General features: G+C 38.5%; 1 protein-coding gene across 1 annotated transcript in view; it reads right to left on the reverse strand.

The window, feature by feature from the left end:
* Positions 1-14,291, reverse strand: part of LOC145669722 (pleckstrin homology domain-containing family A member 7-like) — a 324,057-nt gene extending 309,766 nt beyond the window's left edge. Inside the window, exon 1 of the mRNA XM_081738042.1 lies at positions 14,093-14,291. Within this exon, the coding sequence (XP_081594168.1) occupies positions 14,093-14,253 (161 nt within the window). The 5' untranslated portion in view covers positions 14,254-14,291. The remainder of the gene's footprint in view (positions 1-14,092) is intronic.
* Between the last annotated feature and the right edge of the window lie 1,130 nt (positions 14,292-15,421).

The raw sequence follows: 15,421 nt of genomic DNA on the forward strand, positions 1-15,421 counted from the left end.
AAAGCACTAAAAATTAGAGATTTTTGAGAAATTTTGGTAGTGTGTACCTCCAGAGCAATAACTTTTATATATAGAGAGAAGGAAAAGTAGAAAAATATTTTCTAAATTTTTTAAAATGTACTTTTAATCAGAGGGGGCTTGTAAGAGAAGTAACACGGATAAAAATTAAAAGACTTTTTGTTGCTTCAAACTAAAAGAAGAAAACTTCCCTACTATATTAATTGTCGTATACAACAATCAGGGCCGGACTTCAGCGGATTGGACCGATTGTTCCCAGTCGGGTCCCGCGCTAGAGTGTAATCTACTATTCAGTGCCGTCTTAGGAGCATAATGTTCCCCTGTGGAAACCAGTGTGGCTCCTATGACTAAATTCTGCAAGTAATACATGCAATTAATACATTCTGCTCGCGGGTCCCTCTGCCAAGTGATCATCAGACTGTTGGATGGCTCTTACTCTTGTCTTGTGAAACACTCACAATAACATATTGCAATACATGTACATCCATGAACATAAACAAGGGAGCGTATAGCCTGTTGGCCTCTATCTAGAATTTGAGGGAGTAAATAGTTTGTATTAAAAGCAATATTTTCTAAAGTTAATTCTGCAGTAGTTTCTTTATTTCTTTACGTTTCCAACTTCCGATGATAAAATAGGCCTATTAAGTGATATGACACCTCAATGAATACCAGGATGATATACTCTTAATGCGATTTCTTTACTTGTTTTTCTGGAACTGGGAGTCCCACAATAGTGTTGCCATTCGGGCCTGCATCTTCTAAGTCCATTAGATTACTTTTACCCCTTACTTTGAAGCACGAAAACTTTAATTTTTTAACTTTGTGACTTCCCTCAAAAGTAACCACTACTTTTAATTATGTATTTGAAAGTATATTGTCCAGCTAAAATACATTAAATATGAATATTTCTTAATTTAGGCCAAGTTTAAGAGTATTAAAACTGAAAATTTGAAAGTATGCGTTGATTATAGCCTGTATTTTGTTAAAACAACACCAAAGAAAATTAGAAGTTAATGAAAGCTCAATAAAGATGTTTATGAATGAAATTTACGTCATAACATCAGTTTGAGTCAAGAAGTTATGTGTAATACTTTCGAAAATGGTAAGCATATTCTGGTTCTAGTTTTCAATTCATGTACATTTCCTTATGTATATTAAAAGCCGGTTCTTTAATGGCGTAACATAACGGAAAAATAGAACTTATATAAAATAAGGTAATAATAAGAACTGCGTTAAAAGAGGACATGTAATTATGTCGATTTACGAAGCTATCGTGAAATTTAGAATGTTTTGTGTTTGTTTGTTTGGAGCTTAATATTCTTTTTCATCAGTGAGGTTATATGAGATCTCGCTCGTCTGGAAGATGAGAATACTTACCACTTATTCACAGTGAATCAATATGAATAAGTGCCTGGCAACCCTTAGATATTTCGTCAGGTATGTGCTAATCTTCACGGTAATAAGATTTGATAAATCCGCAATGAAAATATTGTCAAACAACATCAAAATCGAGTTGTAACCAGGGGTAAAAAAATGATCTGAAAAGGTTGGGGAACGCATGACGTCATGTCATCCCTTGTGCCTATCTTTGTCCACTATATTTTTTAGGAAGTGGAGGGACGCCATAGATATTTTTGGAAGTGGGAGATGACGTCCCCCGTGTTTTCCTTCACTTTTAACTCTGATTGCAACAAACGACACGCCATCGTTTCAGGGTAGCTTTCGAAAAAAGACTAATGAAAGGAGGTGTGTGTGTGTGTGTGTGTGTGTTATTATTTTTTTTTGGGATGTTGAATTGTTATTTTTCTTTTTTTTAATAGCCCATTGACTTATATGAGGAAGTATTTTTCTTTTAAATAGACGAGATTTTACTTATTCAATTTTACTAATTTCTTCTTCTGGCCTATTTAAGAGTTCCTTGCTTTAAAAATATTCAATGTAATATTGTTTTAGTTTTTATTTATATATATTAAAATTACATAATACAGTGGTAAATTTCGCATAGAATACATTTAAAGATCTCAAGAAGAAAAAATCAGTAAAATTAACTGGCTAAAATTCTTTGTTTCCTCATATAAATTAATGGGCTGAATAACCATTATGATGCAAGTTATCAACATTCCTAAGAGCTACTCTTGTTTATTGGGATTTAAAGAAGCTATAATTAAATAATACATAATTATTTCGCTCGACTTTTCTATGAACTCACAGCTTCATTAGTTGTTAGTAAATAAATTTCCTACTTCGGAAGGTCAAGTAGTTTCCTTATTCTATGATCTCGCACACACAGACACACACAAAAAGCTTGGGTCATGGAAGTTGTTGCTAAAACAACAAAAACAAATACCTGCCTCAAATACCATCCTCTCATAATAGCCATGAAAAAGTCGGTTCTCTACCGAAAGGTGTTTGAAGTCCTCTGGACAATAAAATGACAGCTCAGACCTCAAGAATGTGATTTTTCATTTTGTAAAGTTGTTTAATTCTTCCTTTACAATTCTGCACATGGAATGAATTTCCTATTTTTTGATTCTAAAGCAAATTAGTCCACGTGAGTGTGAAGTGAGCGCGGGCTCGCACTTAACTGAGCTCGCACTCACTCGGGCTCGCGCTCATCTCTCTGGACTGGGCTCGCACTCACTCGCGCTCGCGCTCACCAGTCTCAACTGGACTTGCGATCACTAGCGCTCGCGATCACTTCTCCCAACTGGGCTCGCGCTCACTCGCGCTCGCACTCACTAATTTTATCTGGGCTCGCGCTCACTCGCGCTCGCGCTCATCTCTCTTGACTGGGCTCGCACTCACTCGGGCTCGCGCTCATGTCTCTCGACTGGGCTCGCACTCACTCGCGCTCGCGATCACTTCTCCCAACTGAGCTCGCACTCACTCGCACTCGCGATCACTTCTCCCAACTGGGCTCGCGCTCACTCGGGCTCGCGATCACTTCTGTTAACTGAGCTCGCGCTCACTAATCTCAAGTGGGCTCGGGCTCACTCGGGCTCGCGCTCAATTATTGAGCCCGAGCCCGGTTGAGCGTGAGTGCCTAGCTCACGAGCGTCGGGCTCGCGAGTTTGGACACCTATGGAACAGACTGCTGGGAGAGGGGTGGTAGGTTGTAATGTACTGCTACTTAGAGCTACTTTTAAGAGCTCCAAACTCTGGGATGAATTTTATTTATATATAAAATAAGAAAGTTTCCTCTTCTGGGGGATCGAATCGCCCCCTCCTCTGGATCCACCCCTGCACATGAAGTCCTTCCTTGGCGCGCTAAATTTCAGTTTCATAGACGCAAACACTGATCTGTACAAAGAGAGGAAGATTAGTAGGAAAATCTGATTTCAAAGATCATACATCTTAGCAGTTGCTAGTGTATTTGACAAGGATTTACTTCTATGAGATGAAGAATTAATGTACTTAAAGTACACTGCATTTCGTCACGGATATTCTGAGAAACAAAATGACAGAATATAATACTAGAAACATTTTCATTTTGTGACAATTATAAATTTCTTATTATTCATTCATATTATCTATATATTCAAATTACAGTGTAACTACTGGGAATTGCTGGAAAAAATATCTCTGATGCACGAAAACTAAACTCACATTTGAATTCAGCTCTCAAATGTCTATAAAAATCACAACTTTTTTCTTTCTCCAGAAATATAAGAAAAGTGGCACAGTGAATTGTAAAAGATAGCGAGGAACTAGTTTTGATATACGAGATTCAGGATCCGAAGAGCAAGGTTCATTGCTGCTACAGTAGTTGGTGCAAAGCTGCAAGTATGCCGCCATCTTTTTTGACGGATTCCCAGCATCCTGTTCGCGAGGCACGCGTGCCAGGCTCATCTGATAAGAGTTCTAGGACATAATCAAAAAAATAACAAAGAAGCACAAATTTTGTCGAAGTTTTGTATATTTTATACAACTTTTCTGGTTATTTATTGAATGAACCTTGTATTTTCTTTTTATGGCATATGCATAGTTTTGAGATCTACCGTAATATCACACTGTAGAATGAAAATCACATGTGTTATTATTTTAAAATTGATTAACAGAAATAGCATTTGTTTGAATTGACAATTTAACATTTAATTGGAAATGTTTAGAATGCAGAATTTTAAAGTTTATTTATTTTTGTTACTATTTGAAAAGGGCATTTATAAATTAACAATGACATTCCTTTCCTTAAAACACCAACAATCAAACAGTTGCTAAGAATTGAGTTTCTTGTGTTATTGTGGCTGCTAGTGTGGTTCAATGGTTTCACGTAAGTAGAACTCCCCACTTTTTTTTTTCTAGTGACGTTGAGGCTAAAAACGTCACTAGCAATGACGCAAGCACTTTTATATTAGGGCTAGAATGAATTTACGTAATATTCTAGCTTATAACTTGGCTGTTAAGATTACTTAGAGGCAACAGAGGGAAGGGGAACAGCGCCCTGGAACAAGACCCTCTATGAAAAGGAAACTTTGACGGTTGTTTACCTTAATGGTATCTACCTCAGGTTCCTTTCCTCTTTGTAATTTGCAGGCCATGGGCGCTGAGGGCCTATATACAATCAATTGGCATCTTCTCAGGCCCGGCAAATTCCCGAAAGATGCCTAGATGATTATTAAAACTAAGTTCAACGATGTACCCTATTCCTTGAACTGAACATTTACCTTAAGATTTTTCAAATAATAGTACTCTGAAACGTTTAGTTACTCTTTAATAGCAATGAATGCCTTATTTTATAATAATAATAATAATAATAATAATAATAATAATAATAATAATAATAATAATAATAATAATAATAATAATAATAATAATTATTATTATTATTATTATAGAAGTAGTAGTGGTAATAGTAGTAGTAGTAGTAGTAGCTATACAGTAGTTTAAAAATTCCAACGTTGTAGCAAAGTAGCCAAATTTTGTTTAAAGCGATTTATCTCTCAGCAACTTTCAAATAAATTTCAAATTTCTTAATAAATTCATGCAATAAATAAAGTACAAACTCAGTGAAGTAGGCATTTTTGATTTTTAAAAGTAATGTTTCGTTTTCAGTTTTGGGGTTCTTCCGTTTCCTCCCACTTTCTTCATTCCACGATTTCATTCATATCTCATTATCACCGTCTCCTTTAGCCTAACCGGTATAAACGTGGAACGTAAAACTCAAAGATTACATTTCATTTTCTTTTTGATACAGCCATAGGTAGAAATCTGTGTAGCACCCGTCCGGAACATAGTCATCCGTATCCACAGGCAATGAAATAACAAATACTGTACATCTAACTTGTAAAAGGTTAGGTTAATTGGTGTTGTTAATGTATAGGTTTACTATACCTTAAAGTGGTTATTCACGATCTTCTTCTTCGTGAGCCCTGCATAGTTCACGTCCACGTTAGTCTGACCTATTGTGTGATTCCATTAGTAGCATTAAATTCTCAAAATCTTCACTAATAACTATAATATAGTGTCCTATTCGTAATTTTGGGGACCATTGAGATGAATAGTGACGTTCTCGATGCCATATAAAACATCCTTATCACCTACGGGGGAGTGGAAAGGAGGTAATAAGTAAAATAATCGACAAGGATCGACATTACTGTGAATTAATAGTTTGAAGGTCGTTGAGATGAGTAATGACATCCAGGGGGGCTTGAAGAAAATTTTCTAGGGAGGCATCTCCATGGTTACCATATTACGTTTTGTATTCCTGGAATTTAATCGACATGGTTTGCTATATTACGTATATATTTTCGTGTGCCAGGGGGTCCCGGGCCCCACCCTGCCTCCACCTTCGGGCGCCCATTGACACCTCATCCACAATCGTCATGAAGGGTAAGAAGGGTAACATGCAAAAACAATGGAAAACGATCAATATTAGTGTTCAATCCACAGTTTTCGGGATGCTGAGATAAATAGTGACATTCCCAAAACAGTTTGTCTAAATTCATTCTCAATCGGCATAGAGTGGAAAATACTGTGAACGTGAGTTTCTCGGGCTTCTTCCACTTCCTCCCACTTTATTCATTGCATCATTGCCTTCATTTCTTATCACACTGTCTCCCTTGGCCTTGCCAGAGGTGCATTTCGCCAGCCCCCCCACCTTGGAGTTTCGAAAAAAAACTATGCCAATCGTTTGTGCTACGTTTGTGCCGGAATGTACCACAAAAATTTTCGTTTGTACCACTTCCGGTACGAAGTTATAATAGTTTTAAAGTGGGGGGGCTGGGGAAACGGCAGCCCCCCCACCTTGGAATTTCGAAACGAAACCTATTCCAATCGTTTGTGCTACGTTTGTGCCGGAATGTACCGCAAAAATTTTCGTTTGTACCACTTCCGGTACGAAGTTATAAGGGTTTTAAAGTGGGGGGGCTGGAGAAACGGAAGCCTCCAACATTGGAATTTCGAAACAAAACCTATGCCAATCGTTTGTGCTACGTCTGTGCCGGAATGTACCGGAAAAATTTTCGTTTGTACTACTTCCGGTACGAATTTATAAGGGTTTTAAAGTGGGGAGCTGGGGAAACGGGAGCCCGCCACCTACGAATTTCAAAACTAAACCTATGCCAATCGTTTGTGCTACGTTTGTGCCGGAATGCTCCGCAAAAATTTTCGTTTGTACCACATCCGGTACGAAGTTATAATAGTTTTAAAGTGGGGGGGCTGGGGAAACGGCAGTCTCTCCACCTTGGAATTTCGAAACGAAACCTATGCCAATCGTTTGTGCTACGTTTGTGCCGGAATGTACCGCAAAAATTTTCGTTTGTACCACTTCCGGTACGAAGTTATAAGGGTTTTAAAGTGGGGGGCTGGAGAAACGGAAACCCCAAAAAGTGAAATTTCGAAACAAAACCTATGCCAATCGTTTGTGCTACGTTTGTGCCGGAATGTACCGCAAAAATTTCGTTTTTATACCACTTCCGGTACAAAGTTATAAGGATATTAAAGTGGAAGCTGCGGAAACGGAAGCCCCCCACCTAGGAATTTAGAAACGAAACCTATGCCAATCGTTTGTGCCGGAATGTATCGCAAAAATTTTCGTTTGCACCACTTCCGGTACGAAGTTATAAGGGTTTTTAAGTGGGGGGCTGAGAAACGGCAACCTCCAAACTTGGAATTTCGAAACAAACCCTATGGCAATCGTTTGTGCTACGTTTGTGCCGGAATGTACCGCAAAAATTTTCGTTTGCACCACTTCCGGTACGAAGTTATAAGGGTTTTAAAGTGGGGGGGCTGGAGAAACGGCAGCCTCCAAACTTGGATTTACGGCAGCCCCCCACCTAGGAATTTCGAAACGAAACCTATGCCAATCGTTTGTGCTACCTTTGTGCCGGAATGTACCGCAAAAAATTTCGTTTGTACCACTTCCGGTACGAAGTTATAAGTCATTTAAAGTGGGGGGGGGGGCTGGAGAGACGGAAGCCTCCCTACTTGGAATTTCGAAACAAAACCTATGGCAATCGTTTGTGCTATGTTTGTGCCGGAATGTACCGCAAAAATGTTCGTTTGTACCACTTCCGGTACGAAGTTATAATAGTTTTAAAGTGGGGGGCAAACTTCAGAAACATCGAATTCTATACAAATAGAGATAGAAACACTGAGTTAACGGCAATCGTTAGTGCACTTAAAAGCACTAAGCACTAACGTTAGTGCTATCATATTTTGGGATTTATTCAAGATTTTTTTTGGGGGGCCAACTTCAGAAATATCAAATTCTATACAAATAAAAATAGAAACATAGTGTTAACGGCAATCTTTAGTGCACTTAAACGCACTAAGCACTAACGTTAGTGCTACTAGATTTTGAGATTTATTCAAAAAAATTGGTGGGGTGGTCAACTTCAGAAATATCAAATTCTATACAAATAGGGATGAAACATGGGGTTAATGGCAAACGTTAGTGCATCGTTAGTGCACTTAAACGTACTAAGCAGTATCTTGGTGCTACCATATTTTGGAATTCATTCAAGATTTTCGGTGGGATGGGCAACTTCAGTAATTCCAAATTCTATACAAATGGAGATAGGAACATAGAGTTAGCGACAATCGTTAGTGCGTCGTTAGTGCACTTAAAATGCTAAACGCTGACGTTAGTGCTACAATATTTTGGATTTATTCAAGATTTTAGATGGGGGTCAACTTCAGAAATATCAAATTCTATACAAATAGAGGTAAAAACATGCAGTTAAAGACAATCGTTATTGCATCGTTAGTGCACTTAAATGCACTAAGCATTAAGGTTATCATTACCGTATTTTGAGATTTATTCAAGATTTTTGGTGGGGCCAACTTCAGAAATATCAAATTCCATACAAACATTTAGTGCTTTCTAGAAGCACTAACGATGCACTAACGATTGCACTAGAATAGATCATTAGTACTCTTGAATTTGACGGAAATTTGATGCAATGAAAAATTTCCAATAAATTTATTGTGTGTTTCGTTACATGTAATTGGCCATAACTAAACTAATATTGAAGTTCTAACTAAATTGTTAGTGTTTTCCAGAACCACTATCAATTCACTAACGAATGGCACTAAGTTTTTAGTTAGTGCTTGAAGTGGGGGCGCTAAGTTCACTCTGGCCTCAAAAGGTATTTTAATTGTAGCATATTTACTAATGAAGCACTAACCTTAGGTGTAGATGCGCTAAGAAGCACTAACAATACACTAACGATCGCTCTAGAAGAGATCATTAGTGATTTTGAATTTGGCGGAAATTTGATTCAATGAAAAATTTGCCTAAATTTCTTGTGAGTCTCGTGATATGTAATTGGCCATAACTACACTAATAGTGAAGCACTAACGAAATTGTTAGTGCTTTATAGAAGCACTAACGAATTGGACTTTTTTTCCGTTAGTGCTTAAAGTGTCGGTGCGAAATTCACACTGACTTCCCCATAGGTTTTTTTACTTGTAACACCTACACTAATGAAGCACTAACGTTAGGTGTTTGTGCTCTAAGAAGTAATTACGATGCACTAACAATTGCACTAACAGAGGTAATTAGTGCTTTTGAATGCGATGGGAATTTGATACAATGAATAATTCCCCATGTGTTTCTTATGGGAGTTTTGAGACTTATAATTGGCCATTTCTGCACTAATGGTGAAACACTAACGAAACTACTTGTACCTTTTAGAAGTATTAACAATGCACTAACGTATAAAACTAATTTTTTCGTTAGTGCTTGTAGTGGGGGCTAAGTTCACGATAATTTTGAAAGTTTTCTTTCCTTGTAACATTAGTGCTTCCTAGTGCACCAACACCTAAGTTTCGTGCTTCATTAGTGTAGGTGCTACAAGTAAGAAACCTTTGCGGGCCAGCGTGAACTTGGTTCCCACTTCAAGCAGTAACGAAAAATAAGTCCATTCGTTAATGTATCGTTAGCGCTTCTGCAAAACACTCATAGTTCCGTTAATGCTTAAATATTGATGTAGATATGGCCAATTATATGCCACAAAAATCCCATAAGAGATTTATGTGGAATTTTTCATTGCGTCAAATTTCCGCCAAAATCAAAAGCACTAATGACCTCTTCTACTGAAGTCGTTAGTGCTTCTTAGTGCATTAACACCTAACGTTAGTTCTTCATTAATGTAGGCCCTACAAGTAAAAAAACCTTTGGAAGCTTTCATGAACTTGGCGCCCCACTTCAACCAATAACGAAAAAATTAGAGCCGTTTTCGTTAGTGCTTCACTATTAGTGTAGTTATGGCGAGTTACATCTCAGGAAACTCACATAAGAAATTTAAGGGGAGTTTTTCACTGTCTCCAATTCCTGCCAAATTAAAAAGCACTAATGATCATTTCCAGTACAATCCTTAGTGCATCGTTAGTGCTTCTTCGTGCACCAACCCCTAACGTTAGTGCTTAATTAGTGTAGATGCTACAAGTAAAATATTTTTGGTGGTCAGCGTGAATTTGCGCCCTCTTCAAGCACTAACAAAGTAATTAGTGCATTCGTTACTGATTCCTGAAAATACTGACACTTTGTATGGAATTTGATATTTCTGAAGTTGGCTCCCACCAAAAATCTTGAATAAATCCCAAAATATGGTAGCACTAACGTTAGTGCTTAGTGCTTTTAAGTGCACTAACGATGCACTAACGATTACCGTCAACCCCATGTTTCTACCTCTATTTGTATAGAATTTCATATTTCTGAAGTTGCCCCACCACCGAAAATCTTGAATAATCCCAAAATATGGTAGCACTTACGGTAGTGCTTAGTATGTTTAAGTGCACTAACGATGCACTAACGTTGCGCTAAGTTTAGTGAAAATCTGTCTGCATAAAGATGGGTGGGGGGCTAACTTCATATGAAGTTGGTCCCCCACCAAAATCTTCAATATCTCGTAAACGCTGATAGCACTAACGTTAGTTCTAAATGCACTAACGTGCACTAACGATGCTTTAACGATGTGCAACGTTTCGTGTAATTTGGGAGAGGTGGGGGGCCAACTTCAGGAACGTAATTTTTTTGCGGTACATTCCGGTAAATGCTTACCACAAACGATTGACATAGTCTTATCTCGAAATTCCAAGGTGGGGAGTTCTGGAAACGGCAGCCCCCTAGTTAAAACTGTCATACTTTTGTACTGGAAGTTATAAAAACAAAAATGTTTGCGATACATTCCGACACAAACGTAGCACAAACGATTGCCATAGGTTTTGTTTCGAAATTCCAAGTTTGGAGGCTGCCGTTTCTCTAGCCCCCCACTTTAAATCCCTTATAACTTCGTACCGGAAGTGGTACAAACGAAAATTTTTGCGGTGCATTCCGGCACAAACGTAGCTCAAACGATTGGCATAGGTTTTGTTTCGACATTCCTAGGTGGGGGGGCTGCCGTTTCCCCAGCCCCCCACTTTAAAACCCTTATAACTTCGTACGGGAAGTGGTACAAACGAAAATTTTTGCGGTACATTCCGGCACAAACGTAGCTCAAACGATTGGCATAGGTTTTGTTTCGACATTCCTAGGTGGGGGGGCTGCCGTTTCCCCAGCCCCCCACTATAAAAACCCTTATAACTTCGTACCGGAAGTGGTACAACGAAAATTTTTGCGGTACATTCCGGCACAAACGTAGCATAAACGATTGCCATAGGTTTTGTGTCGAAATTTCTAGGTGGGGGGGCTGCCGTTTCCCCAACCCCCCACTTTAAAACTCTTATAACTTCGTACCGGAAGTGGTACAAACGAAAATTTTTGCGGTACATTCCGGCACAAACGTAGCACAAACGATTGGCATAGGTTTCGTTTCGAAATTCCAAGGGGGGGGCTGCCGTTTCCCCAGCCCCCCCACTTTAAAACTATTATAACTTCGTACCGGAAGTGGTACAAACGAAAATTTTTGCGGTACATTCCGGCACAAACGTAGCACAAACGATTGGCATAGGTTTTTTTCCGAAACTCCAAGGTGGGGGGGCTGGTGAAATGCACCTCCTTGCCAGCATAATCGTGGAACGTAAAACTGAAAGATTTAATTTCTTTTTTTTTTTTTTTCAATTGGCATGGAGTGAAGGGCAGGAGGGAAGGGATGAAGTGTAAAAATAATCGGAAACAACCGATATTATAGTGTCCGATCCATAGTTTTGGGTTCCATAGAGATGGGAAGGGGTGACATGAAAAAAATAATCGAAAACGAGCGGGATTATTGTCCAGTCCATAAGTTTTGAGTCTCTGAGATGAATAGTGATACTATTGATGCCATTTAAGAAGAAATTTAACAGCTCCTTCGTGGCTAAGTGAGTAGCGTATGCGGCTTTGGCGTGGGAGACCCGGGTTTGATTCCCGGTGGGAGCTCATGTGGTCCGGATCCCACGTTAGGCTGTAGGTCCAGTGACTGAATTGTGCTCACCTTTCGTGTGAAAGCTCCCTTATTTTATCCAGTAGCGAAGCTAATAGGGGACCGGGCCCTCCACCCGAAAAGTCGGGCCAGGAACTTCCTTGCTCATTAGTGGTCATGTTGCTACTAACTAAAATATTGAAAACGTACGTAGTATTGGTCGATAATTACTTTGTGCTATCTGGCACTCAAAACTAAGGGTAATCCTAAAAGTGTCAACCTTTCAGATGAGCAGTAGTCAGTGGTGTTATTCAATTTTTTAAACAACCGGTTCTGTATATATATACACACAATATGTCGAGAGAGAGAGAGAGAGAGAGAGAGAGTAGATAGATACAGGAAGCAAATCATACAAGGTAGACAAAAGCATTTTTTTTTTACTGGATACCACAACTGATAAGTAGGGACCTACACAGCATCCTAATACAAGGTGATGTGACGAAATTAGGTAGCACTGCGAATATCTTGGAACAGGCCCGCAACTAGAGGGGGGCTTGTCCCCCCTAAAACTTTCCGTAGCCCCTCCAGACCTCAATACACATTTCTATTATTAAAAAAAAAATTCAGATATTTGTAAGAGTATTTTAATAACCTGGCCCCCCTAACATAGTTTTGCCTCCCTTCAAACCTCTGTGGGTGTTTTCGGGCCTGTCTTGGAAACGAATTATCCAAGATAGATGGTTATCAAACAGTATTGGAAAGACTTTAATCCAGCAATGGATCGACAATTGTTGATAATGGTATGTATGCGTTTCAAATAATAACCCTCACCACTACATTCATGTGAACCCAGATCTCATTCTTGGTATCTGAACATTTGAGATTAAGAAAAAACACTTTTTCTTTGTTTTGAGAGATCATGTTTAACACTGTAGTTATAAGAATTTTTAAAAACAAACATAGTTAAAACTAAATATTACTGTTCCTGGGTATAACTTGGTAAAATTTACTATGTCCAGGTACGCGTATTACAAACGTCTGCGAACTCGAAATATTTTAACAACTGGTTTTAGCGAACCGGTGCGAACCGGCTGAATAGCACCCCTGGCAGTAGAAAAAAGAAAAGCTTATTATCATGAGTCTGGAATACAGTGGCGTAGGGAAGGGGGGGCCGGAGGGGCCGGGCCCCCCTAAAAAGTCCGACAATGTACTTCGGTACTTTGATGTTTGTAATTTTTTATATATTTTTATGTTTATATATTTTCTTGTTTGTAATTTTTCTATATGTACCTATAACAGCACTTGCCCCCCCCCCAAACACACATCCTGGCTACGCTACTGCTGGAATATACTGCTCGGCTAACTGGGGACTTCAGACCCCAGAATTTGCTCGTCCTACGGCCTCTCGCACTTCTCTTACCTCTAACATGTCTCGAATCGTAAGGGATGAGATTTCGAGATACGGGAATCATATTTTAACAGTTGCAACAATGACTCTCTTTCCTCCCAGCCTTCTTTTCTTCCTTTATAGAGGAAATATATAAAAAAAAAAAAAAAAAGGCTGAAATTACCAAATTTCATGTCTCTACCCTTAACAAATTTCGAGATATGGTCATCCATTTATAAGAATTGTAACTCTACTCCTTTTCTTCCTTCCTTTTTTCTTCCCTTCTAGGGCAAATATCAAAATCGGTGGAATATGTGGATAATTATTTTAAATGAGAAGTCCAGATACTGAATTCCATGTCTCTAACCTTAACAGATTCCGAGATGTGGACATTTTAAGATAATGACCACTCCTCGTTCTCCCTCTTCCCCGTCAAATTTCCAAAAAATCCTTCCCTAGTGGAACATCATAAATCCTATGCCCTGTCTAAATTTCAAGTTTCTAGCTTAAGTGGTTTGTCCTGGGCGTTGATCAGCTCAGTCAGGACTTCTTCTTTTATACATAAACATTTTAAGATAATAATTGCCACCCCTTTTCCCCGTTCCCGGTCGGATTTCCAATATATATATGGTCCCCTAAATGTTTTAGTGCCCCCCCAAAAAAATTCTAGCTACACTACTGCTTCGATCTCAAGCAATATACAGGTAAATTTCAAATGGAGAAGATCTCCGTTGGTTTTCTCGGAGGTCTTCCAACCACTTTTCATAAACTTTCCTATCACCATCTACTTGTATCGATAATTGGACTTCTTTAGCCCAAGAACAAACCGTAAGATAATATGATTGTACCAAGAGGAAAAACAAGTTTTTCATATAGGCCTAGCACAATAATAAGCCTTACTTACCTTTCTAAAACAGAGAATGGGATAATGTCAAAATTATATCTTCTTTTAAATGCTGGAGGCAAAGTTCCCAAAGGTTGGTAAAGATCTCTTCGAGAATTTCTACCTGAAGCACAACTAAAACAGTCCCAGTCACTTGCACTTAAAACACGTACGTCCTCCATGATTCCTTAACTTGAACTTTCGTTTTCCGTCTAAAATAACAAAAAGCTACTGTTTCGAATCAATTGGGTTGGGTTATCTCTTGTCTGGCTGAAGCGAAGACGAAGAAACTGTGTAAAGAGATTACTTCCTTCCGTGGGATTCGTCATTTATGAAGGACATGTGCACCTGCTTCCAATGTTGACATCTCGTAACAACTCATCAAGTTCCTGGAGCCACAGCTGTCATCGTCACAGACCTAGATAGCTTTTTATGCCTTTTGGTGTTATTGTTGTTGTTGTGATATACCGGGTTTGTTTGTTCAGAGGCAAAAATTATTGTCCAGAAGATACGAGTTAAGTTGCAACAATGACAAAAAGAAACCAGAAACATACGTTCGTTCTGTGTGCGGATGTGATAGAAATGTAACAACTCATGCAGTTAATAATCTCTCTCTCTCTCTCTCTCTCTCTCTCTCTCTCTCTCTCTATATATATATATATATATATATATATATATATATATATATATATATAAAGAAGTCCTGACTTATTGATCAAACCAGCCCAGGCCAAACTGCTAAACTACAAAATTGAAATTTGGACAAGGCATAGGATGTGTGATGTAAGGTCCCACTAACGAGGGATTTTTGAAAAATCGACGGGGAAGAGGGGTAGCAATTATTATCTTAAAATGAACATATCTCAGAATCTCTAAATGTTAGAGACATGAAATTTGATATATGAACTTTTCATCTAAATAATTAGGTGCATCTTTCAGTGTTTTTTTTTTTTTTTTATTTGACCTAGAAGGAGAGAAAAGTAGATGAGAAGAAAAATGGGGTGAGAATTACAGCAGATACGTAGCTAAGGGTTGGGTCCGGACGCATTTTTGCCGATCCCAAACGTTTCAGCATTCTTGCCAATTTGATGTCGAGAACAGAACCCAAACAACCCCTGCGGGGCTTCTAACCCGCTCCTCCTCCTACTACTACATTAGCTGTGGATCTATATAGTACAAGGGCAAACTTATTACTACTACTACTACATTTGCTGTGGATCTATATAGTACAAGGGCAAACTTATTTTAATGAAAGAAGTTTAATGAAAATTTTTAAAAAATAATCGTTAAATCACTTTTTGAATATTATTTTTAATATTATTTTAACGAAAGAAGTGTTATAAAAATTTT

Source organism: Thermobia domestica, chromosome 14 (genome assembly GCF_964235325.1).
Source record: "Thermobia domestica chromosome 14, izTheDome1.hap1.1, whole genome shotgun sequence".
Classification (NCBI taxonomy): domain Eukaryota; kingdom Metazoa; phylum Arthropoda; class Insecta; order Zygentoma; family Lepismatidae; genus Thermobia; species Thermobia domestica.